The sequence below is a fragment of the Aquarana catesbeiana genome, linkage group LG01 (genome assembly GCF_042186555.1).
Source record: "Aquarana catesbeiana isolate 2022-GZ linkage group LG01, ASM4218655v1, whole genome shotgun sequence".
Classification (NCBI taxonomy): domain Eukaryota; kingdom Metazoa; phylum Chordata; class Amphibia; order Anura; family Ranidae; genus Aquarana; species Aquarana catesbeiana.
In genome coordinates this window covers 491484313-491509296 of record NC_133324.1, presented here as the reverse complement: position 1 = coordinate 491509296, position 24984 = coordinate 491484313, and the positions used below count along the sequence as shown (strand labels likewise).

General features: G+C 40.5%; 1 protein-coding gene across 1 annotated transcript in view; it reads left to right on the top strand.

The window, feature by feature from the left end:
- DGKQ (diacylglycerol kinase theta) overlaps positions 1-24984 on the top strand; it is a 268833-nt gene that overhangs the window by 167661 nt on the left and 76188 nt on the right. The window contains exons 8-13 of the mRNA XM_073591922.1: positions 10610-10710; positions 11674-11897; positions 19449-19539; positions 20014-20068; positions 23594-23655; positions 24011-24161. Coding sequence (XP_073448023.1) covers positions 10610-10710; positions 11674-11897; positions 19449-19539; positions 20014-20068; positions 23594-23655; positions 24011-24161 — 684 coding nt within the window. The remainder of the gene's footprint in view (positions 1-10609; positions 10711-11673; positions 11898-19448; positions 19540-20013; positions 20069-23593; positions 23656-24010; positions 24162-24984) is intronic.

The window sequence follows — 24984 nt, the reverse complement described above, 5'->3', positions numbered from 1 at the left end:
CAAACGCTAAATTTGACGGTTTGGCTATTGAGACCCACGTTTTGAAGAGTCGTGGGCTCTCAGGTCCTGTCATATCTACCTTGATTAATGCAAGGAAGCCAGCTTCCAGGATGATTTATCATAGAGTCTGGAAAGCTTATATAACCTGGTGTGAATCCAGAGGTTGGCATCCCAGGAAATATGTCATAGGTAGAATTCTTGATTTTCTACAATTAGGATTAGAGATGAAGCTGGCCTTGAGTACCATCAAGGGCCAGGTCTCTGCTTTATCAGTATTATTTCAGCGGCCACTTGCTTTGCATTCTTTGGTCCGAAACTTTATGCAGGGGGTGATGCGTCTTAATCCTCCGGTTAAAGCGCCCCTAAACCCCTGGGACTTGAATTTGGTCCTGGCTGTGTTACAGAAACAGCCTTTTGAACCAATAAGTCAGATTCCTTTGGTCTTGTTGACAAGGAAATTAATTTTTCTGGTGGCCATCTCTTCTGCTAGAAGAGTATCAGAATTAGCAGCTCTTTCCTGTAAGGAGCCTTATTTGATTATACACAAGGATAGAGTGGTACTACGCCCTCATCCTAGTTTTTTACCGAAGGTGGTTTCTGATTTTCATTTAAACCAAGACATTGTTCTACCTTCCTTTTTTCCAGATCCCTGTTCTCCGGAAGAGAGATCTCTACATTCGTTGAATGTAGTAAGAGCAGTTAAGGCCTATCTAGGGGCAACTGCTCAGATCCGCAAGACGGATGTTTTGTTTGTGCTGCCAGAGGGTCCCAATAGAGGACAGGCAGCGTCAAAAGCTACCATTTCTAAATGGATTCGACATTTGATCATTCAAGCTTACGGTTTGAAACAGAAGATTCCTCCGTTTCAGATCAGGGCACATTCCACAAGGGCTATTGGTGCTTCTTGGGCAGTGCATCACCAGGCCTCTATGGCTCAAATCTGCAAGGCCGCAACCTGGTCTTCAGTTCATACATTCACCAGATTCTATCAGGTGGATGTGAGAAGGCATGAGGATATGGCCTTTGGGCGTAGTGTGCTGCAGGCAGCGGTACAGGGTCCTCAGGTCTGATTGCACCCTACTTGGTCGTGGTTCCCCCCCCTCAGGTAGCATTGCTCTGGGACATCCCATCAGTAATTACTGTGGCTCTGTGTCCCATGATGTTCGAGAAAGAAAATAGGATTTTTTAAAACAGCTTACCTGTAAAATCCTTTTCTTTCGAAGGACATCACGGGACACAGAGGTCCCGCCCCTCTTCTAATACACTATATTGCTTGGCTACAAAACTGAGGTATCCCTGCAAGGGGGAGGGATTATATAGGGGGTTGAACTTCCTGATAGGGTGTGCCAGTGTCCAATCACCAGTGATACCTATATAACCCATCAGTAATTACTGTGGCTCTGTGTCCCGTGATGTCCTTCGAAAGAAAAGGATTTTACAGGTAAGCTGTTTTAAAAAATCCTATTTTTTAAGCAGTAGTAAATCGTGGCATTAAAAAAAAAAAAAAATGCCCTGCAAAGCAATGGCATAATATCCTAGTATGCATCGCATACTAGCACATTATCAAATACTTACCTTAGAACAAACCCTCCAGTAATGTGCTGTCACCACTGACAGGGCTTCCATCTTCACCCCGTCTTCCTTCTGGGTTCACAAGCTCCAGCAGCTTGAATGGTCAAGCTACGATAACGTCACTCCCGCAGTGCTTTGGGCACTGTTCTCATTGATGTTAATTCTATAATTAATACATTACAAAAACCATACATAGCACTGCATATGGTGTCACTATGCACGCATACTGTAAATGAGAATTTCATATCCAACATCCAGGTAACTGCCATTCTTAAGTGGAGAGGTAAGCAGTAGCAGGTCACTGAAAACTCTAATGACAAGTGCACTTTAGAGTGAGCCCCCAGCGAGAGGTCTGAAATGCCATTAGGGTTTATTTATATGTAGAGTGCCATGTCAACCTATGCTCATGCTGTGGCTGCTCCTTTCTGCTGCATTCACTTTCTTGTTTACCTAACTATATGATGGTAGCTTAAAGGGGCAATAGGGAGATATGAAGGAACAGGAAGGGACAGCCTAGCTGTATGCAAATATTAACTTTTGAAAAAGGTAGTCTTAAATTATGACCATGGGAGACTTCATGTCTCCCAGTGATTGTAAAGACTCATTTTTTTTCAGAAAAACAAAGAAAGATGCTTTCCTGCTCTGTGCCAGTATATTGCCCAGGGCAGCCCCTTACCCCCCCTTTCTTTGGTCCCTCGCCGCCCCCTCAGCAAGAAGTGCCAGTCAGTGGGCAGTGTATGTCTATAGTGTATAGTGTCTATAGACACACACAGTGTGGCTCAGCCCTGCCCCTGCTCCCGCCTCACTTGTTTTGACTGACAGCAGCAGGCACCAATGGCTCACACTGCCCCCAGAGTCTCCGTTGAATAGAGGAAGAGAGGAGAAGAGCTGCAGCAGACGGGCACAGCAGTGGATCGAGAATGGGCTCAGGTAAGTGTTTAAAGGGTGTTTTTTACCTTAATGCAGAGAATGCATTAAAGGAAAAAAAAGTTTTACTTTAGAACCACTTTAAGGCATGAGTAGGCACATTAATATGCCTGCTACTGTATATGATACAGATATTAGTTTGGGTTTTAAAATTGGAGCATAGATTTATCTAAAAAGAAACTTGTACTGAAAGAGTTTAGGGGCAGCCACTGTGGAAATCTTTCTGAACACTAGTGGCTGTCATGTTGATACATTGACTTTAATACGGTGTGGCTCTGCTCTCAAAGTAGTTTAGATCAAGACTTCTAACGTCCCTCTGATTTGATAAGCTGTTTCCAGGTCAGTGGAAAGAATTGATTGAAGTGCGAGGTGACTAATATTGTTAGAACAAGGTCATCAGTGGCAGCCCCATATTGCTCTCAGTACAGCTTTCCTTTTACACTTGTAGGAATGGTTATAAATGCATCCCAGTTTTATCTTTAGCTGCGGTGTCCTTGGAAAACTCTTGTCCATCTATACAGTGTATATGGTGACATTTATACTTTAAAGCTATTTGGCTTGAATTGATTTCCCATAGAAGGTTTCCTTTTTCTCTACAAGTGTCCAGTGCAGGGGCTGGGAGGGCTCTGCAATTAATTATTCATACATTGTAAGTGCTCATTAGAAATGCAGAAGCATTTTCTAATACTTGTCAGCTTTCCATCCATGTTCTAAATATAAAATGCAGAAGAGGTCCTTAAGCAGACCCCATGCTGTACTGGACGTTAACTAGCTGAATCTGTTTTAATTACCCTCAGGCTTATGGCCATGTGCTATGTATACTACCGTATATACGCTTATATACTCATAAATCTTTGTATATTTTATGTAGTTTATTTGCAATTTATGGTTCCCCCGAGATATGATTTCATTGTGTTCAAGTCACAGTTGTTATGTCTATGGTTATTAGTAGACACCCCTGAGGTGTATATGTATATGTATATATATATATATATGTGTATGTATGTGTGTGTGTATATATATATATATATATATATATATATATATATATATATATATATATATATATATATATATATATATATACTATTGTTAAGGAGGTCCAGCCCCCTACGAAAAAATTTTAAATCAGCAGCTACAAATACTGCAGCTGCTGACTTTTAATATATGGACACTTATATATCCAGGGAGCCCTCGATGTCAGCACCCCAGCCAATCTTCAGATCAGCTGTTGGGTGCAGCCGCCACCATTCCTGGTAAGGGAACCCAGCACTGAAGCCTTTCGGCTTTACAGCCAGTTCCCTACTGCACATGTGCTAAGCACGCTGCGCCTTCTAATTGGTCCAGTGGTGGAGGAGGGAGCCAAACTTCTGGAGGAATGGTACCTGTCAAAAAACAGGTACCCTTTCCCCCCTCCCCCCTGAAAGGTGCCAAATGTGGCACCGGAGGGAGGGGAAACGGATACGCGGAAGTCTGCTTTAATGTCAAATCTCTTGATGTTCTGCCACACTCTATCACCTTACCCTACATTCTGTAGCATGCATGTGGCAGGATCCTCTGAAAAAAAACATCAAAACGTTAAACTCATTGGTCAGATTTAATAATTGTCCACCTACCCTATCCAGGTTTGTGTTATGGTTATAAGCAATAAAATACAAGATTTACATAATATGCTTTGTGGTGTGTGGCAGTGCCACTCGTGACTAGTACCCAATGGACTCTACAGCAGTGTTTCTCAACTCCAGTCCTCAAGGCCCCCCAACAGATCATGTTTTCAGGCTGTCCATTATTTTGCACAGGTGATTTGATCAGTTTCACCGTCTTAGTAATAACCACAGCTGTTTCATCTGAGGGAAACCTTGAAGACATGACCCGTTGGGGCGCCTTGAGAACTGGAGTTGAGAAACACTACTCTACAGTAGCAGCCAAACAAAACGCACGTGGGGTGGACTACTTTAAAAATGTTAAAAGGATCTACCAGTCCATATAGAATAATTAGGCTGCTAATGCAGCGCACTCCAATGCATGGTAATGCGTTCCATTAATGAAATGCATAATTTGAATGGGGATTTAATGTCTGTCTTGTTTACAGAGGAAGCCTGTACTGAGGTAGCTTTAAATGATTCTCTGGATGGATGGATATATAGATAGATAGTTGTGCTCATATTTATGATTTCTTAGCCATTTTTCAGAGAATATGAATGATAACACAAAAACTCTTCTTTCACCCATGGTTAGTGTTTGGCTAACGCCATTTATTATCAATCAACTGTGTTTACTCTTTTTAAATCATAATGGCAACAGAAACTACCCAAATGACCCTGATCAAAAGTTGACATACCCCAGTTCTTAATACCATGTATTACCCCCTTTAAGATCAATGACATCCTGAAGTCTTTTGTGGTATTTGTGGATGAGGCTCTTTATCTTCTCAGATGGTAAAGCTGCCCATTCCTCTTGGCAAAAAGCCTCCAGTTCCTGTAAATTCTTGGGCTGTCTTGCATGAACTGCACGCTTTGAGATCTCCCCAGTATTGAGGTCAGGAGTCTGAGATGGCCACTCCAGTACCTAAACTTTATTCTGCTTTAGCCAATGACAGGTCGACTTGGCCTTGTGTTTTGGATCATTGTCATGTTGGAATGTCCAAGTTCGTCCCATGCACAGCTTCCTGTCTGATGTATGCAAATGTTCCTCCAGTATTTTTTAATAACATACTGCATTCACCTTGCAACAATTTTGACCATATTTCCTGTGCCTTTGTACACATCAGTGATCCACCACCATACCTTCCATCATAGGCCTTGTTGACTCCTCTCCAAATGTAGCGTCTATGGTTGTAGCCAAAAAGCTCAATTTTGGTCTCATCACTCCAAATGACTTTGTGCCAAAAGGTTTGAGGCTTGTCTCAGTGCTGTTTGGCATATTGTAAGCGGGATACTTTGTGGTATTTGCATAGTAATGGCTTTCTTCTGGCGACTCGACCATGCAGCCCATCTTTCTTCAAGTGCCTCCTTATTGTGCGTCTTGAAACAGCCACACCATATGTTTTCAGAGAGTCCTGTATTTCACCTGAAGTTATTTGTGGGTTTTTCTTTGCATCCCAAACTATTTTCCTGGCAGTTGTGGCTGAAATTTCAGTTGGTCTACCTGACCGTGATTTGATTTCAACAGAACCCCTCATTTTCCACTTCTTGATTAGAGTTTGAACACTGCTGATTGGCATTCTCAGTTCCTTGGATATCTTTTTGTATCCCTTTCCTGTTTTATACAGTTCAACTACCTTTTCCCGCACATCTTTGACAATCCTTTTGCTTTCCCCATGACTCAGAATCCAGAAATGTCAGTGCAGCACTGGATGAAAGATGCAAGGGTCTGTCAGGAGTCCAGAAACTTATTGACCTTTTATACACACACACTAATTACAAGCAAACAGATCACAGGTGAGGATGGTTACCTTTAATAGCCATTCAAACCCCTTTGTCAACTTGTGTGCATGTTATCAGGCCAAAATCACCAGGATATGTAAACTTTTGATCAGGGTCATTTGGGTAGTTTCTGTTGCCATTATGATTTAAAAAGAGTAAACATAGTTGATTGATAATAAATGGCTTCAGCCAAACACTAACCATGAGTGAAAGAAGTGTTTTGTGTTATTATTCATATTCTCTGAAAAATGGCCAAGAAATCATAAATTCTGCCAGGATATGTAAATTTATGAGCACAACTGTGTGTGTGTGTCAGTGTGTGCGCGTGTGTGTGTGTGTGTGTGTGTGTGTGTATATATATATATATAGATATAGATATATCTATATCTATATCTATAGATATATATCTATAGATATATCTATATCTATATATATATATACTATTTTTGGGTCAGCAGTCACAGTTAAGCAGTGGCAGACCACAGGTTTCCTTCTAGTTATGTCAAAACGTCAAAAGATAAATGTTGTAGTTGGCAATTTAACATTTGTACTACTTATGGTAAATCTTGATACTCAAAAGCTCTTTTTTTTCAGAAAATAGTCCTATGTGCTACCTTTTTTAAGAGCCCTGTGGTCACTTCTTAGAAATATGTTTAAGAACAGTTTCTTAAATATTTCTTTAACTTCACAAGCCCATGGCAAATTAAATAAAAGATCAGATTGTTTTAAGTAATTTCATTGGGTTGGCATATTCATGCATGTTTAGTCACTTGTGCTTATTGTGGGTCCTAATGAGAAAGCCCAATAACAGGGTGTAAGGCGTATAGGAGGGGGGGAGTCAGCACATGACGTCACCCCACAGTCATCTTGCAAGTCTATGTGGTGAGCCGTGATCATTGCAAATATTAGGAGCCGGGTTGTCTTTACGTTTTGTTTTCATGTTTTATACTACCCATAATCCATGATGCCTGAGCACTGTGGAAGGGAAGAATAGTGCGAATCTGGACCAAGAGGAGGAGGAATGACGGAGTTAGGCATATATTTGGGAGAGTGTAGCGAGCGGGTTTTGACCAATGTATGAGGTCTAATAAGGTGGTGAGCATATTTTTCATCTATGTGGTGGAGGGACACATGGCACATGATGAAGAGTGAAGATTTCTGAGTCATCAATTACACAGCTATCAAGGACTGATTTCTAATTTTCCTGGAATCATTTGACTATTTTTGTGTGCACGTTACAATTCTTGTTTATTACATATTGTTACGCTATACTATTTTCGTGGTATATTAGGATAGCAATCAGAACATTTTAAATATTTGTTCCCTTATGTTACTATACTAAGAGAAGCATACTTCTTTAGATGTGTTTTGTTTCAAACTACAGAGTGGCACATATTTGTTAAAAACTCATTATACTGAGGTAGTTACCTAGAGAAAAGTAGTAATATAATATGGGAATAGTCTGCTCCAGATCTAGAGTCTGATCACTTTATTTTACCTCACACGTTGATTATTTTTCTTTACCAACTTCTGCAACGGTGGGGTGAATTGCATGGCACTCAATGTGCCTAGGTATAGCAAATTATGCTTATTTATCTTGTGGCAATACTTTCTTGCCACAGTTCAATATGACATTGGTACAACAATCCATGCCTCTGATCCAGCAGGCAGAGTACCAGAGGTCAATAATCCTCCTTGGATCTGCTTGCTCCCAGATGGATTTTTTTTTATGAACAATTCTGGACTTTGAAAAGTATTGATATAAATACGTGATTATGATCATTTGGACCAGGCTGGACCCAACAGGAACCATTTTGATTGATTTGCATTGTTTCATTTTTATCTGTAGCCTCATATTATAAACTTTGTTGAAATAATGGCATTTATCATATGCACTGCCACATACAACATACAGCACGCATTAAAACAGTATTAAACCCAATGTATTTTGTATATATAATATATGGTTTGGATTTTTGAGGTTTTCTCAAAATGAGCTAATATCACTGGCACATTAATTACCTTTATTGGCTTCTGGTTGTTTGCACATATATTCAACCTGTTGAGGACCTTAGGCGTACAACGTAAGTCCTGACTTCATCTTAATTCCAGGGCTTCTACACCTTGTTCCTTCTTTCCCACTATTGCCACTACTGCTGTTCTGCTTTTATAATCTGTGAGACACCGCTATCATTTTTAAAGCTCTCAGGAACTGCTGCAGAGGCTTCTGTGTATTTCCGGCATGTTATAAACTCATATGAAACAATGAGCCATATTGGAAGGTCTAAATCTTCACTGCAGAAAAAGGTATAAATTGTAAATTAAGAAATATAGGCTCAGAGAAGGGGGCCATAAAACATTTCCTCTAGTATTTAGCCGTAAAGCCAGCCATAGACCGCTCAAAATTCTGCCCGTTCAGCAGGAACCGGATGAATTTTGATCCATCGATGGGCAGGCTGGTTGTACTGAAGTTGGTCTGTTAATTGTTCAATCACTGCTGGCAGATTTACCCACCAGCGGTGATCATTGTATTCTGATGGCTGGAAAAGCTCCTCCTGTCAGAATACAATAGTGCACCGGGAAGGATTCAAGAAGAATCAAGCCATTTTCTTCCTGTGATTGAAGGAAAAAAATTGCACAATGAATGGTCCGCCTAAAAGTATGCAATGAAGTTAACTTATCAGGTGGAGAATAGTTTGGGGAGCTTTTTTTTTTATCCTTACACCACTGAGGGCTGCAGAGAAGGCAAAGAGGGCTACTTGCAGCCCAAAAAAACATGACTGGTTTAATCGGTGTCTGCAAATAGTTTACTGGCGTCATTAATAAATTGGAACTATTACTGCTACAAGATAATTACATTAGATCTTTGATATGCAGACCAAAGCAGTTTAAATCAACTTCACATATTTTTTTTTACTTTTTCTTGTTTGTTCTTTTGTAAAGCATCACATTTAAATGAAAGTACATACAATGTAAAAAGCCTTTATGTTGTTGTTACATAATTGCCATGCTTTGTACTAGAAAAGTAATTTTAGTGTCATTATACATGAAACAAACTATAGAATAGAATATGTACTTTTTTGTACCGTATCACTAGTTAAACTGTCAGTTGTACTAGTTTTTTTTAATTTTCTTTTTACAAAATAGAACATAAAGAATGCAATGTCGATTGCATACAGAATGTGTTTGCAAAGCAATTCTGCCAAAAAAAAAAGCCTCATCTGTCCTGAAAAATATATGCATGTATTACTTTGCTGTCACGAGTAATGACAATATTTTTTGCTGAATCAGTGGGTGAAATATGGAAATTTTTCTTTTCTATACAGATGTACAGGTGCAGGAGCTTATGTGGTTAAATGCTGTTGCTGATAAGTTACATGTCTGCCCATTTTTGTTTCTGTTAAGAGAAATCAAAACTCCCCTTGAGTATTGCAAAGTGTGTGCACCTAGTTTTGAAACACTGTCACATGGGCGATCCGATCAGGTCCATCTGTTCATTTTTCAGGCGGACCTGATCAGATGGTCCATGCATCTTTATGGACTTGTGTTCATTTTATACCTGCCTACCTCCAATCCGATCCGCTAGATTTATTAGAATGAATCAGAAGGGGATCCTTTCCCTCTGTCTAGGCAGATCGGATTGGAGGGCAGTCGGGTGTAAACCGCCTATAGAGCAGAGCGGGACCTGTCATCTGCCTGTTCTTCTTAGCGGAGGATCAGCGTAAAAAGCTTACGTTGCGCAAAGCAGATCGCCATTTGTGAAAGAGGCCTTAACCATTTCGCTGTCAGAGCTGTTTTTGCTATTTTTTTTTGCAAGTTTAAAAAATCCTTTCAGGCCTGAAAATTACATAAAACCCCCAAAACATTATATATTTTATGAAAGTAGACACCCTAGAGAATTATATAGCGGTGATTCCAAATTTTTACATCACACTATTGGTGCAACAGTTTACGAAACCTAACATTTCAGTGACAAAAACATTATAGTTAATTTTAAGGCACATAAACACAATATATCACTCAATCGTTTGGTAAAGTAAAAAAGATGAGGTTGTGCTGAGAAGACAGATACCTAACACATTAAAATTGTCCATGCCTGTGAAAAGGCAAAGCCTCTTATCAGTTTAGAGTTAAAGGGTTACTAAACCCTAGTTTGTTTTTTGTTTTTTTTATATTAAAATAACAAACATGTTATACTTACCTGCTAAGTGCAGTGGTTTTGCACAGAGCAGCCCATATCCTCCTCTTCTCGGGTCCCCCGCTGGTGCTCCTGGTCTCTCCCTCCTGTCGAGTGCACCCACAGCAAGCAGCTTGCTATGGGAGCACCAAAGCGGGTGCGCTCCCGACCCACAGCTCTGTGTGTCCATTCACACACTGAGCCTCGCCCCCCCATATCTTCTGATTGGCTCACTGGCTGTGATTGACAGCAGCGGGAGCCAATGGCACGAGTATCGCTGGTAACTGTGACCTCATAGTTCTAATGACCTGGAGGGTGACTTTAAATCCACCAGATTCCACCTTTAACTGAAATAAGATTTCAGGATTTATTTACCCTTTAACAAAAATGTACAATCCTTAAACGGATTTACAGATCACTGTCCTATATTCCAGGAACCATTTTATTAACATAAAACTTGTGTACTTGTATTACACAATTAACTGTTTCTTAATGATTTTCCTTCCAGGCAAGCAAACTTTAAAGATTTACGATGGTCTTGATGCAGTAAAGCGGAATCAGCCACGGATTATTTCTGTTCCAAGGATCACTAAGAGTGAAGAAGCTGTGGTAAGCTAGACTTTTCAGCCATTTATCCTATACTTGTAGAAAATAGTGGCAGGCTGAGCTGTGCAGTCACTTATCCTGTAGCATTAAGAAATTGGTGTATTGTGAGATGTGCCAAAGGTATTGCCATGTCTTTATTGGTAAAGAAGAACTCCAGGTATGACTATTTTATACATAGTTACATTGGTCCACCTTGGACCAATGTAACTATGCATGTACCATACCTGGTATAGAGAAGTAGACACCGCTATACCAGTGATTTCCACCTGCTTTTGATTCCTGTGCTGAGCGGCTGGCATGTTGCATTCTGAACACAGGAGGTCAGCTGCTCAACACAGGCGCCATTCAGAGAGCGCTTTGCATTCCCTGAATGAATGTTTCAAGGCTGTACCTTTTCCTCTTAGTGATGGCAGCATCTAAAAAACCTGAATATATTCTTGCTATGCGGGTCAGTTCCTCCTACCCTCACCTGATCTGTGTTTATACTTCTGCCAATAACTCCACCTAGCCAATACAGTGAGTATGTCCCAGCAGATATTCTGACCAAACATTCACCTGACCTAAGACAAGCTACCAGATAATATAATATAAGAGCAATACAGCACACAGGCCAGCAGAGTTTTCCCTAGTGTCATTTCATATATCCTGAAAGAGATGGTAGAGCATCACACAGATGCACACAGAACATCGCATTCTCACTTGATTTCAGGTACTGTGCTCCTCCTGCATTCAGAATGCATAAGGCCAGCCGCTCAGCACAGGATCTGAAATCAAGTGAAGATCACTGAAGTAGTGGTGTCTATACTTCAGTGAATCTATCTTGCAGGGGCATCAGCCAGATATGATATATACTTAGTTACATTGTTCCAAGCTAAACCAATATGATTGTAAAACTATATCGTACCTGAAATTCATCTTTAAATGTTTGATTTATTTAAAGAATAATTAATTTTGCTTCTATTGCAGGAGGCATCTTTGAGGGCATTCTACATTCCTGATGACCCACAAGATTATGAACTTCAGACCCTGACTCAGCAGACATTGGTCTCTGATGATGTCATCAACAGAAATGGAGCAATAGATGATGGCAAAGTCAGTTCAGTGTTTAAAGAGACAACACCTGAAGCTTGGATAATCAGGGCAAAACCAAAGGAGAGAGAAGTCATTAAAGTCTATCTTGGCTGGATGAAGTAGGTTTTAGTATTATTTCGGTAGTATTATTTGAGTAGTATTATAATACTACTCAACATGGCCATTTTCTTTTGTTTGCATATATTACATATTTACTCTGCGTTCATTTTCTTGGCTATATTTAATTACTTTTATTTCCCACTTTACATGCCATGATTCTGCCCTTATCTTCATTAGGTCCCAAATACTTTTGTGAAATATTGTTGGTTGTTTTAGGTGACCAGTGCAGTCATGAAGCCTGTCTGTGCACAGAAAAAAAATGACTACATGTGGCCCATCGTTGGTGTCAGAGGGAGGAATAGTGCCTCATTGTTGGTTTCAGTGGTAGGAAGATTGCCCCATCCTTGATGAAATATTTCCTTGTACCAGTGGGAGAAATAATGCTCAAAGGGCTGCATCTGACCCCCGGGCCACGGTTTGAAAACCACTGTTCTAAACCAACAAAAATGTAATTAACCATGTATTGAGAGCATCCTCCAAGGAATGCTATTCATACAGTACATCCACAAAGTATTCACAGAGCTTCACTTTTTCCACATTTTGTTATTTTACAGCCTTATTCCAAAATGGATTACATTTATTATTGTCCTCAAAATTCTACAAACAATTCCCCATAATGACAACGTGAAAGAAGCTTGTTTGAAATCTTTGCATGTTTATTAAAAATAAAAAAACGAAAAAAGTGCAAAAGTATTCACAGCCTTTGCTCAATACTTTGTTGAAGCACCTTTGGCACCAATTACAGCCTTAAGTCTTTTTGCGTATCATGCTACAACCTTGGCACACCTTTTTTTGGGCAGTTTTTTCCATTCTTCTTTGCAGAACCTCTCAAGCTCCATCATGCTGGATGGGGAGTGTCGGTGCACAGCCATTTTCAGATCTCTCCAGAGATGTTCAGTCGAGTTCAAGTCTGGGCTCTGGCTGGGCCACTCAAGGACATTCACAGAGTTGTCCCATAGCCGCCACTCCTTTGTTATCTTGGCTGTGTGCTTAGGGTCGTTGTCCTGTTGGAAGATGAACCTTCGCCCCAGTCTGAGGTCCAGAATGCTCTGGAACAGGTTTTCATGAAGGATGTCTCTCTACATTGCTGCATTCATCTTTTCCTTGATCCTGACTAGTCTCCCATTCCCTGCCACTGAAAAACATCCCCTTAACATGATGCTGCCACCACCATGCTTCATTGTAGGGATGGTATTGGCCAGGTGATGAGCCCTGCATGGTTTCCTCCAGACATGACGCTTGCCATTCAGGCCAGAGAGTTCAATCTTTGTTTCATTATACCAGAGAATTTTGTTTCTTTTGGCAAACTTCAGACGGGCTGTCATATGCCCTTTAACTGAGTAGTGGCTTCCGTCTGGCCACTCTACCACACAGGCCTGATTGTTGGATTGCTGCAGAGATGGTTGTTCTTATCGAAGGTTCTCCTCCCTCCACAGAGAAACGCTGGAGCTCTGGCAGCATGACCATTGTGTTCTTGGTCACCTTCCTGACTAAGGCCCTTCTCCCCGATCGCTTAGTTTGCCCGGGCGGCCTGCTCTAGGAATAGTCCTGGTGATTCCAAACTAGTTCCATTTACGGATGATGGAGGCCACTGTGCTCATTGGGACCTTCAATGCTGCAGACATTTTTCTGTACCCTTCCCCAGATCTGTGCCTCGATACAATCCTGTCTCTGAGGTCTACAGACAATTCATAAGACTTCATGGCTTGGTTTGTTCTGACATGCACCGTTAACTGTGAGACCTTATATAGACAGACGTGTGCCTTTCCAAATCATGTCCAATCAATTGAATTTACCACAGGTGGACTCCAATCAAGTTGTAGAAACATGGCCTTAGTCAAGGTAGAGGGAATTATGAACAGTTCCAAATACCAGTCAATATTGGCACAAAACCTGCAGGCTTCTACTAGAAAGCGGAACATGAAGAGAAACTTTATCTTTCAGCATGCCATCGACCCAAAGCATACATCCGAATCAAAAGGAATGGCTTCACCAGAAGAAGATTAAAGTTTTGGAATGGCCCAGCCAGAGCTCAGACCTGATGATCAGTGGAAACAGGATGCGCCTGAGCTCAATTTTGAGTGTCATGGCAAAGGCTGTGAATACTTACAATGGATATAAAAAGTGTACACACCCCTGTTAAAATGTCAGGTTTCTGTGATGTAAACAAATGAGACAAAGATAAATCATTTCAGTACTTTTTCCACCTTTTAATGTGACCTATAAACTGTACAACTCAGTTGAACAACAAACTGAAATCTTTTAGGTGGAGGGAAATAAAAAATTAAAAGCTAAAATAATATGGTTGCATAAGTGTGTACTCCCTTAAACTAATACTTTGTTGAAGCACCTTTTGATTTTATTACAGCACCCAGTCTTTTTGGGTATGAGTCTATCAGCATGGCACATCTTGACTTGGCAATATTTGCCCACTCTGCTTTGCAAAAACACTCCAAATCTGTCAGATTGCGAGGGCATCGCCTGTGCACAGCCCTCTTCAGATCACCCCACAGATTTTCAATCAGATTCAGGTCTGAGCTCTGGCTGGGCCATTCCAAAACTTTAATCTTCTTCTGGTGAAGCCATTCCTTTTTGTTTCAAATGTATGCTTTGGGTCGATGGCATACTGAAAGATGAAGTTTCTCTTCATGTTCAGCTTTCTAGTAGAAGCCTGAAGGTTTTGTGCCAATATTGACTGGTATTTGGAACTGTTCATTATTCCCTATACCTTGACTAAGGCCCCTGTTCCAGCTGAAGAAAAACAGCCCCAAAGCATGATGCTGCCACCACCATGCTTCACTGTGGGTATGGTGTTTTTTTTCGTGATGTGCAGTATTTTTGTGCCAAAAAAATCTTTTGGAATTATGGTCAAAAAGTGGTTTCATCAGACTATAACACATTTTCCCACATGTTTTTGGGAGACTTCAGATGTGTTTTTGCAAAATTTAGCCAGGCTTGAAGGCTTCTGTCTTGCCACTCTACCCCATAGCCCAGACATATGAAGAATACGGGAGATTGTTGTCACATGTACCACACAGTCAGTACTTGCCAGATATTCCTGTAGCTCCTTTAATGTTGCTGTAGGCCTCTTGGCAGCCTCCCTGACCAGTTTTCTTCTCGTCTTCATGAATTTGAGGGACATCCAGTTCTTGGTCATACCCTGGGAGGACACAGGACTGAAGGTGCAGCTGCTATGATATGCTCAAGCCGCTGAACATAGACGCTCTTCTGCTATTTTCCCCTGGAGTGTGGTATCCAAAATCTATCAGCCACTATAGATAACACTTTTGTGCGAATCAGCACAGGGATCAACCCTCCATTATGCACCAATAGGTGTTGATTCATAGTATCTCTCACACCTGGGGTGTTGTCAGTTGCTGTATACCCGCTCGAGGAGTCAATGCTTAGACAACCCTAGTCTTCTGCGTTAATAGCTGATAAAGAGAATTCATATCCATCCCTTGAAGAAGAGGTCGCAATCCTTATATAAAGCCTCGAAACGCGTTGGGCCTGCACTGTCAATTGTCTCCTTGCTGATACAGCCTCTGTGGGGTTTTGTGTAGCTCTGTCGACCTATCGTGTTTATCCTGGTTGCATTTTTCATCATTTGTAAATTCTGGCATCCATTGTTGCTTTTATTCATTGTTCCCACTCTAGCACATGTTCTACTTTTAAACTTTCGATACAATAAAAATTTTGATAATTTTTTATACTCTTTGCTATACATTTTTGAGACCTCCGCCCTTTAAAATCCCACTTAAGAGGAAAAACCGTCTACTGTATATGTATAAAGGGATGCGGGTTGGTTGTCTCATTCCATAAAGCTCTTGTCACCACCAGATTCTATCCAGTTCTTGGTAATGTCACTGTCACTGCCATATTTTCTCCACTTGATGATGACTGTCTTTACTGTGTTCCATGGTATATCTAATGCCTTGGATTTTTTTTTTTGTACCCTTCTCCTGACTGATACCTTTTAACAATGAGATCTCTCTGATGTTTTGGAAGCTCTCTGCGGACCATGGCTTTTGCTGTATGATGCGAGTAAGAAAATGTCAGGAAAGATCTACTAGAACAGCTGAACTTGATTTGGGGTTAATCAGAGGCACTTTAAATGATAGCAAGTGTGTACTGACACTTATTTAACATGAGTTTGAATGGGATTGCTTATTTCTGAACATAGCTACATCCCCAGTTATAAGAGGGTGTGCACACTTATACAACCACATTATTTTAGTGTTTTCAGTTTGTTTTTCAATTGAGTTGTACAGTTTATAGGTCACAAAAGTTCTGAAATTATTTATTATTTGTCTCATTTATTTACATCACAGAAACCTGACATTTTAACAGGGGTGTATAGACTTTTTATATCCACTGTATGTACATGTGATTTTTTTCGTTTTGTATTTTTAATAATGGGGTATGGTTTGTAGAATTTTAAGGAAAATAATGAATTTAATCAATTTTGGAATAAGGCTGCAACAAAACAAAATGTGGAAAAAGTGAAGCGCTGTGAATGCTTTCCAGATGCACTGTAGGGAGGGTGGTACACATGAAAGTGGGCAATATACAGAGCTCCCTTCTCCCTCAGTGCTGTTGGAGCTTTGTCCCCATAAGGGTATTCTGTGCCCCAGTATCAAAGAAAGATTTGTGTCTCAATTTTTTCTTATTTTACTGATTAAAAGTATAATGGTTAATGATTGATCTTCAACACAGGCAGCTAGACATGCTTGGTACATGATATGCAAAGACATGCATTTCATATAGTGAGGACATTGACAAATCCCTGTTAAATAAATCAGTTTGACTGTCTTCCATCAGATCCACCAAGTAAATGTACTGTAAATGATCAGGGTTCTTAAGAGCCATGGGTCTGATCATAGTTTGCATACTTGTAATCCCTGCTTCTTGATTACTAGTACTGACCAATCCTGATATTGAGATTTTAAAAGGTAACCAAACGGTTCCATAATTTAAGTTAAAACTATAGGAATGATAAAAATTACATGATATAGTCTGTTACTGGTATAACACATTGCATTCCCACCACCCTGAGTTCTCCCTTAATCTTATTCTCTCTTGATTCTGCCAGTAGATTTGTCATTTATTATTTTACTCATAGCTAAATTTTAAATCCAATCAATTGCACAGCTTTCTGCAGGGTGTAAAATTATTGCTGCTAACATCCTTGGAACTACAGGTTAATGGTAGGACTTGGAGAACAGTTTTTATTGGCAATTTGTGAGTATAAAAATGGGATGTTTCCGAGTTTTGACTGTTCAGATATTTGTCTCATTTTATTGTCGCACTATTTCCTGAATGTGACTTTTCAGACGTTTACTTACACATCTCAAGCTCTATTTAGTGAATTTTCTTGTTTTAACTACTAGATTTCACTTAAAAACAGGAAGACACTTGACATTTGTCATCTGCTATAATGACCAGTTAAGAGGATGTGGTGAATGTTGATAACGCTGTTCTTGTGGTTTTTACGTGTGTACAAACTAAAGCCTTATTTCTAAAATGCTGTTCAAAACTGGGGGTTAGATTTTCAATGATGTTTGTTCACAGTGTCTTGTCTTTATTTTCCTGTAAAAACAATACTTAAAGTAGTTATATTGTAAAGGTAAACTCTTACCTGAGCCCTCTTTCTCTCCAGCGCTGTGCCAGAGTCAAAGCCTGTGAGGAGGGAACGGGGGTAGGGCCGAACTGAGCTGTTTGTGTCTATAGGCGCACACAGCCCGGCTCGAGAGCACATCTGTATGAGTGTGTCCATAGCAAGTGGCTTACTGTGGGGGCACTCAGGGAAGAGAGTGCCGGTGGGGGACCTCAGAAGAGGAGGTTTGGGGGTCACTCTAAAAAATTTCACAAGGGGGGGGGGGGGGTAAGTATAAAATGTTAATTATTTTGAAGAAATTGAATCTTTACACCCGCTTTAATGCATTCACTATTTTAATAAATAAAAAAGTCCCTTAACATAGTGTTATCAATAATAGCAAAATCTTCACTGCGCTAGGCATTTTGGAAATTTTAACGTTTTTAGCAAAATAGTTTTACTATATTATGTAAAAATCTTAAAATACAACTCTACCTTTCTGATAAATCCTAGATGTTATTTGAAATGTTTGGGCTCTTAGATAGTTTTTAAAAACACTATTACTAACTGGTCTTATTTTGTGATCACTTGTAGACGTGGAGTGCTGCTCAAAGCTGGAGGACAACAGGTGTCCCTACCGATATTCAGAAAGTGGAATCAGGTGTCAGGCAATAAATCAGAAGTGTGGACAAATCTGACCCAGTGCTTCAGATGTGGATATGGCTGTGTATGGCCTCTGCCAGCGCAGCTTTGACTAGAGGGCCAGGGGGCGTGGCTGGAGCAGTGCTGGACGAGGCCATACACTGCCATATTTACATCTGAAGCACTGGGCCGGATTTGAGTGGCGTCTTACCCCACATATGGTCTTATTTTGTTGTGCATATCAATTTTTTTTTACTGAGAAGCTTGAGAATGTTGTGTCTTGGTGAATTTTGTTGTCATCTGTAGATAAACTATAATAGACCATAAGATGCCATATACAGACAATGTGGCTAAAAAGATAGTGAACATTTTCCTTTTAACACAAAGTACAGACATTACTGAACAATTTAAGTAATTAATACTGTTGTAACAATAAAGTTTACCATGACATAATCCATTATACTAGATCAGAATTTATATTGTGAATTTTCATTTTCCCTGATGACCACCTTAACCTGATATGATGTGATCCATCCTCAGTAAAGGGGTGTATGCATATGTAAGTCTCTGAACTGTAAGGAGGATAGTGTCTGCACAAGCCCATGAAGTATATCTGAAACCATTTCTGTCATTTTTGATGAAGTAGGGAATGGTCAAAACCCTTCCCAGGTATTTTTTTTCCACCTGTGTCCAACCAGAATAGTTCTTATCCCTTCTTGACCTGTAGACACAACAGAAAATAAGAGGAAATCCCATCTTTAAAATGTTGTAAATGAAACGTATGCCCCTGTTGGAAGATTTCTCATTTAGTCCTGTTATGATGGCAACTGAAAATGTTGGATTATCCATCGCTTTCAGTCTTGCTGATCACCAGAACAAATAGAGTGAATTTCCTTAGCAGGATGCAGACAGCAATGAAAACCCTTTTGTCTTTAGATACATTTTAACTTTCAGATGTTGATGTGTTCTTCCGTCGCAGAATAGATGAAGCTTGTTTGTATTCAAGGTTCAAGGGTATGGGTGCTACTTCCAAGAATTATGTTTGAAGAGTGCTCCATAGAGATATTTTTGGAGAATGGAGTGGATGTGATTATTCAGGTGACCAACAATAGTTCGGATTCCAGCTGCGGGGGCAGCTCCAGCTATGGGACTTCTTATGGAGTAGGGGGTAAAAAGTGACCTAGCATTGTAAGGTTTTCTGGCTAGGAACACTGTGGAAGAGTGGTAGACTCTACTCATATTGTGTCAATACCGTAGGTGGGATCATATTTCAGGCTGAAGGTATAATGCATGTTGTTTATTTTTCTTTTAGAGTTGGTGTGGCATATATTTCCATTCCGGTGAATTCTGAGAACACCGTGCAGAATGTTATTGAGGAGGTTCTGTTCCAAGTTTGCCGCCAGGTATCATCAGTTTCATTCTATATTATCTTTTAGTGGCTGTACACTTTTCTTTGAAATGTCTTTTTGCCATTAGGCAGCAGTTTTGTTTTGAACAGGCTGCCAATGTAAGGCAACAGCTCAGGTCTGTTTTCCACTACTGGAATAGTGCGTTGGGGTTCTGCTCAAAATAAATGGCACCAAAATGCACCACAGTCTGCACATTACTGTCATTTTTAGTAATGCATGCTAACACTAACAAAACATTTTACCACAATTTGCTACAATACTACAGTGTAAGCGAGCAATCTATTTTTCAATATTCAATTTGTGTGTGTGTGTGTGTGTATATATATATATATATATATATATATATATATATATATATATATATATATATATATATATATATATATATATATATATATATATATATATATATACATATATATATACATATACAACCATGCTTACATGGATTTTGCATGTTATTTGTAGAAAGAACATCTAGAAGATTTCAGGCTGGTGGAAATTCTTATGGGTAGTAAGCAAGGTAAGAAGTTTGAATTTTTAATCTGTGACGCCAATGGTAAAACAGAGCAGGCATTGCATGTGCTGTAGACGTGAAACTGTGCAAACATTTACAATGTTGCAGCATATTTAGTGCGGGTTTAGATGCCGTTTCAGCTTAGCTGTGCTTAGAGAAAATAAAATTCTGTGTGCATCCAATATGCATTTTAAAACTCTAAACGTGACTAAACCTGCTTAAGGGCCAGTTCACACCAGGAATCGCACAGCGCGTTCCTGTGCAATTCACATGAGGTGCAGTGTGATTTGAGCCCATTTATTTTGAATGGGTGAATCACACTGGAATGCACTAAAAGTAAAAAAAAAGCGCACAGCAACAAGATCCCATAGTACTACACCAGGGATATTTAATTAAAATTCATGGAGTTCCGGTCCGTAAAAATTTTTGCCAGTTGAGGTCTGAATCCAACATAGTCCACTTATTTACATCACATTGCATTTTTTTTAAACCACATCCCCCCCATTTACATCTCAGCACAAACTTTTACATCACAGTCCATCCATTTTCATCATAGCCCCCTCTTTACATTACTTCCCTCCTTTACATCAAAGACCCTCCTTCGCATCAGAGCCCCCTTTACAGTACAGTCCCCGCTTTGTATCATAGTCCCCCCATCCCTTTACATTGCAGTCCCTGATCTTTACAACTCAGTGCCCCCCCACTTAAAAGTCCCCTCCTTTTACAATACATGCCCCTGTTACATTATAGCACCTCCTCCCTCATATCACAGCCCCCCTTTTACGTTGTATCCCCACTTTACATTACAGACCCCTTCACATCAAAGCCGCCCTTTTACAGTATAGCCCCCCTTTTAACATAGCACCCCCCTCAACATCACAGCTCCCTGTTACTTCAAAGTCCAACCCTTAACAAAGCAGTCAATTGTTTGCATTAGGCAGTCTGCTTTAACAGCACAGGTCCTCCCTTCCTTTACATCAGTGTGCCCATTTGCACCTCTGCTTTCCTTACAGTCCTAACTTTCATAGCAGAGCGTGGGAGGTGCGATAGGTCTGAATGGAGGGCATGAGATTCTCATCTTCTCCTGTTAACAAGTGGATAATTTGTTGCTAGGTCCAGCTCATGTCATAGCAACCAACCAGCCACTTGTTGAGTTGAAAAGGGGGCAACTCCCACCCTCCATACAGACCCATCGCACCTCCTGTGCTCTGCCCTGCTGTGAAGATGACAGCAGTGGGGGGAGGAAAAGACGACATACAGGCAGTTATATGGCTTGGCTATGGTGGTCCGGACAGCAGGGGCGGATCCAGAGCCTAGTCTCGGGAGGGGCACTGCCAGAAAATACGTTTTTTGGGGGGTAAATTTAACGGGGAAGTGGCTGGTGTTAGCGCTTCAATCATCACAGCACCATGGTTGTTATGGTGTCAGGATGATTGAAGTGCATTATTACTATTATTACATGGTTATAAAAAATGAAATGGTTCAACTCACCATAGAATCAGTGGGAGCCCTGAGTGTGTCACTTGCCACTGTCACCTGCCACATGTTGCGGATTGTCACTTGCCACGTCACCTGTCACTAGATGCGGATTGTCACTTGCCACGTCCCATGCCACACTTTGCGGATTGTCACTTGTCATGTCCAATGCCACACGTTGCGGATTGTCACTTGCCACGTCCCATGCCACACGTTGCGGATTGTCACTAGCCACGTCCCATGCCACACGTTGCGGATTGTCACTTGCCACGTCCCATGCCACACGTTGCGGATTGTCACATGCCACGTCCCATGCCACACGTTGCGGATTGTCAATTGCCACGTCCCATACCACACGTTGCGGATTGTCACTTGCCACGTCCCATGCCACACGTTGCAGATTGTCACTTGTCACGTCCCATACCACACGTTGCGGATTGTCACTTGCCTGCTATAATTGTCTGCTGTGTCCCAGAGTCAGGCTTATTCAACTGGTGACCCCCCTGTCATCAGTGCTGGGCAGGGAGGAAAGGGCTGGCTGCTGCCGCTGGGAGAGCGATGGGAGCAGAGCGAACAAAGGGCTCATCCTGAGCGGATGTGTCAGCGCTGCATCCCGCCCCAGGGGCAGCAGAGAGATGATGTAATCTCTCTGCTGCTGCGGCGGCTGCCTGTACATTCTACAGTGAGGGCGGAACTGCAGGGATGCAGGGCGGCGGTGAGAGATGATGTTATCTCTCTGCTCCCTCACCCGCCGGCTCCCTGATTGGCCAGCAGCCGCTCACACTGTCACTGAGCCGCACAGCTGCTCACGCTCACCAACGGAGCCGCCCATGCTCTCAGCCGTGGAGCCGCCCGCCGGCTCTCTCACCCATAGCGATGACTGCTCACCCACATTCTCGGAGGGGGCAATTGCCCCGTCCCCCCCCCCCCCCCCGGATCCACCCCTGCCGGACAGGACTGTCACTCAGTCTGGGTCTGGACCATGGTCCGCCATTTAGTGATGCCTGTTCTATACAATGCAATTCAGTACAGGCAAATGCAATGTGTTTGTGTTTTGCTTGTTGTCTATTAAGGTTCTTTGCAGTATAAGCCAAGGAAGTAATTAAACGCTGTAGTGTTTTAATGTGCTTTACTGAACAGAAAAAAAACTGCACATAGCACTGCAGGATACACAATGCATAGCATACAAAGTTTTACAAAATATGCCTACAACATCATGAGCTAACTATCCTTTCTAGCAAATAAACATGTACAATGTATGTAATAGGCATAAGTATACTAATCAGCTACTTAACTTGGGTTTCCTGGTGATGAAATCTTCTCATGGCTGCTTGTGTCTGAGTCCTCCAAACAGCTGTTTCTTCTCCCAAGTCCTCAGAGCAACTCCCCTTTGTTTCTGAGCACATGGCTTGTTCAATTTCCTCCCCTCACTTTGTGTACATCATTTCCTGTACTGAGCTCATGGAGCACTCCAACTAGTTCATTTGCATATTAGCTTATCTAAACTAAAAACATCACCAAAAATAGCCATAACAACACAGGCTGCGACCTGCGTTTGGGGTGTCGATAACTTAACGTTGACACCGACTGCAAATCCCAACTGTGCATTTTGAACATGGTGCGGGAAACACACACAGAACGCAGGTTTTCCGCACTGCCTTCTGGTGTGAATTTGGTACTTAAAGCAGGAGCATCTAAATGCAGAAAAGTGATCTGGGAAGGATAAAATTTGTTTATCCTTCCCAGATCATTTCTGCAAAAATGCTCTACACAAGAGTGTCAGTATAAATGTGGTCTGCTCTCAGCTTATGGAAATAGCAGTGGAGAAGAATAATCTGCATCACACCAGCACTGTTTCTTTTGCATATGCATTTCTGAAACATAATTTTTGTTCAACTTTCTGTAACAGACAAATAAATAAACTTTATATACATGCACACATACTGTGATAGCCCCTTCTGTACTAAGGGACACCACAAAATAAAAGATAACCATGTCTATTCTGACAGCATTTCATAATAATCATTGTTATTAATAATCTCTCTTTTGATGCAGTGCAGAGAATGGTGCTTCCAGTTGAAGAATTAATTCTTGAGCGATTAAGAGATATTCGCAAGGTTTGTGTTTTTATTTCAAGAACTTAACCAAAACAGCTTTTTCAATTTTGCTGAAGAGACGCCACTAAGAACACCCCAAGGTAGACATTAACAAGCAAATCACTAAAGATGGTGGGGGTAAAGGACGTTTATCAGGGAAATCTAATTGCTAGAAAGTTTAGGGTGACTCATTAAACTAAACTTGGATTGTAAAAGTTTTCAATGTACTGAATGCCATTTTTTTCTATCCGTATTGTATACAGGCTGCTTGCAATTCCTTCTCTAACATTCTTATCAGACATACATACATAGTATTACAGTGTATTCATTATAATTGTAAACTAGCCAAATAAACTTCCTTTGTGCTATATTTCAGACTTCTATACGTCAAATGAGCCAAACCAGGTTTTACTTGGAAGAAAATACGAAGCCTGATGTTCAAGTAGAGCTATTGGTTAGTGGTTTGCCAGTCTTGCTATCTGGGGAAGAATACACCAATATCTTAAGAGATACCTTAGGAATAAAAGGTAAGTAAATGCAGGCGACTTAACTTAGATTAATCTTTTTTAAATTTTTTTTAATTAACTATTAGGTTTTACACAGCTTGTATGATTGTGAGGTTATTGCCGGTGTTTTTACTTTCAGCAGAAGCGGGTAGATTTTATGTAGTAGTTGCCCTATGTTTTAAATTATATTTATGTAATTTTTCAATAATGATTGTAGTGGATGATTTTCCAGATATTTTTAAAAATAATTATGACTATTTCTTTTATTTACCTTGATGGATTTTATGCATGCACTGCTGCAGTTTTAGTTTTACCTTAAATATTCTTACAATCTGTATGGAGTTTCGGCTCATGTAGGGTTAGGCTGTTATGGCTTGGTTAACAGCTTGTTGCATGTAAGGAAGTTATCCGATTTTAAATGTAGTTCCAGGTAAGACCTAATACAGTAATCTAAGATAAATTTGGAGCATGAACTATACTAAAGACAGATTTTAAATTACTTTATTAGACTTGAACTAAACTTCAGAACAGACTTGAACTGAACTTAAAAGACACACATTAATGTAGCGCTGTGTACATTAATCCACCATTTTTTTTTTTTTAAATGTAAGTACTTGAGTGCTACTTGATATAAGCCTCTGGCAGACTCACTGTACAGCAGAGCTCAAACTAAAGCTGACCATAGATGGATAGAATTTTCGATCGAACATTCTTAAGAAAATGCGTACGAAAGTTCTCTGAACATTTGAATGTTTCAAAAGATTTTGTTTGTTTTTAATATTTGATTTTGAAATTAATGGACTTTACCGAACAATAACCACACTGTTAGAAATTAATTTGTTCG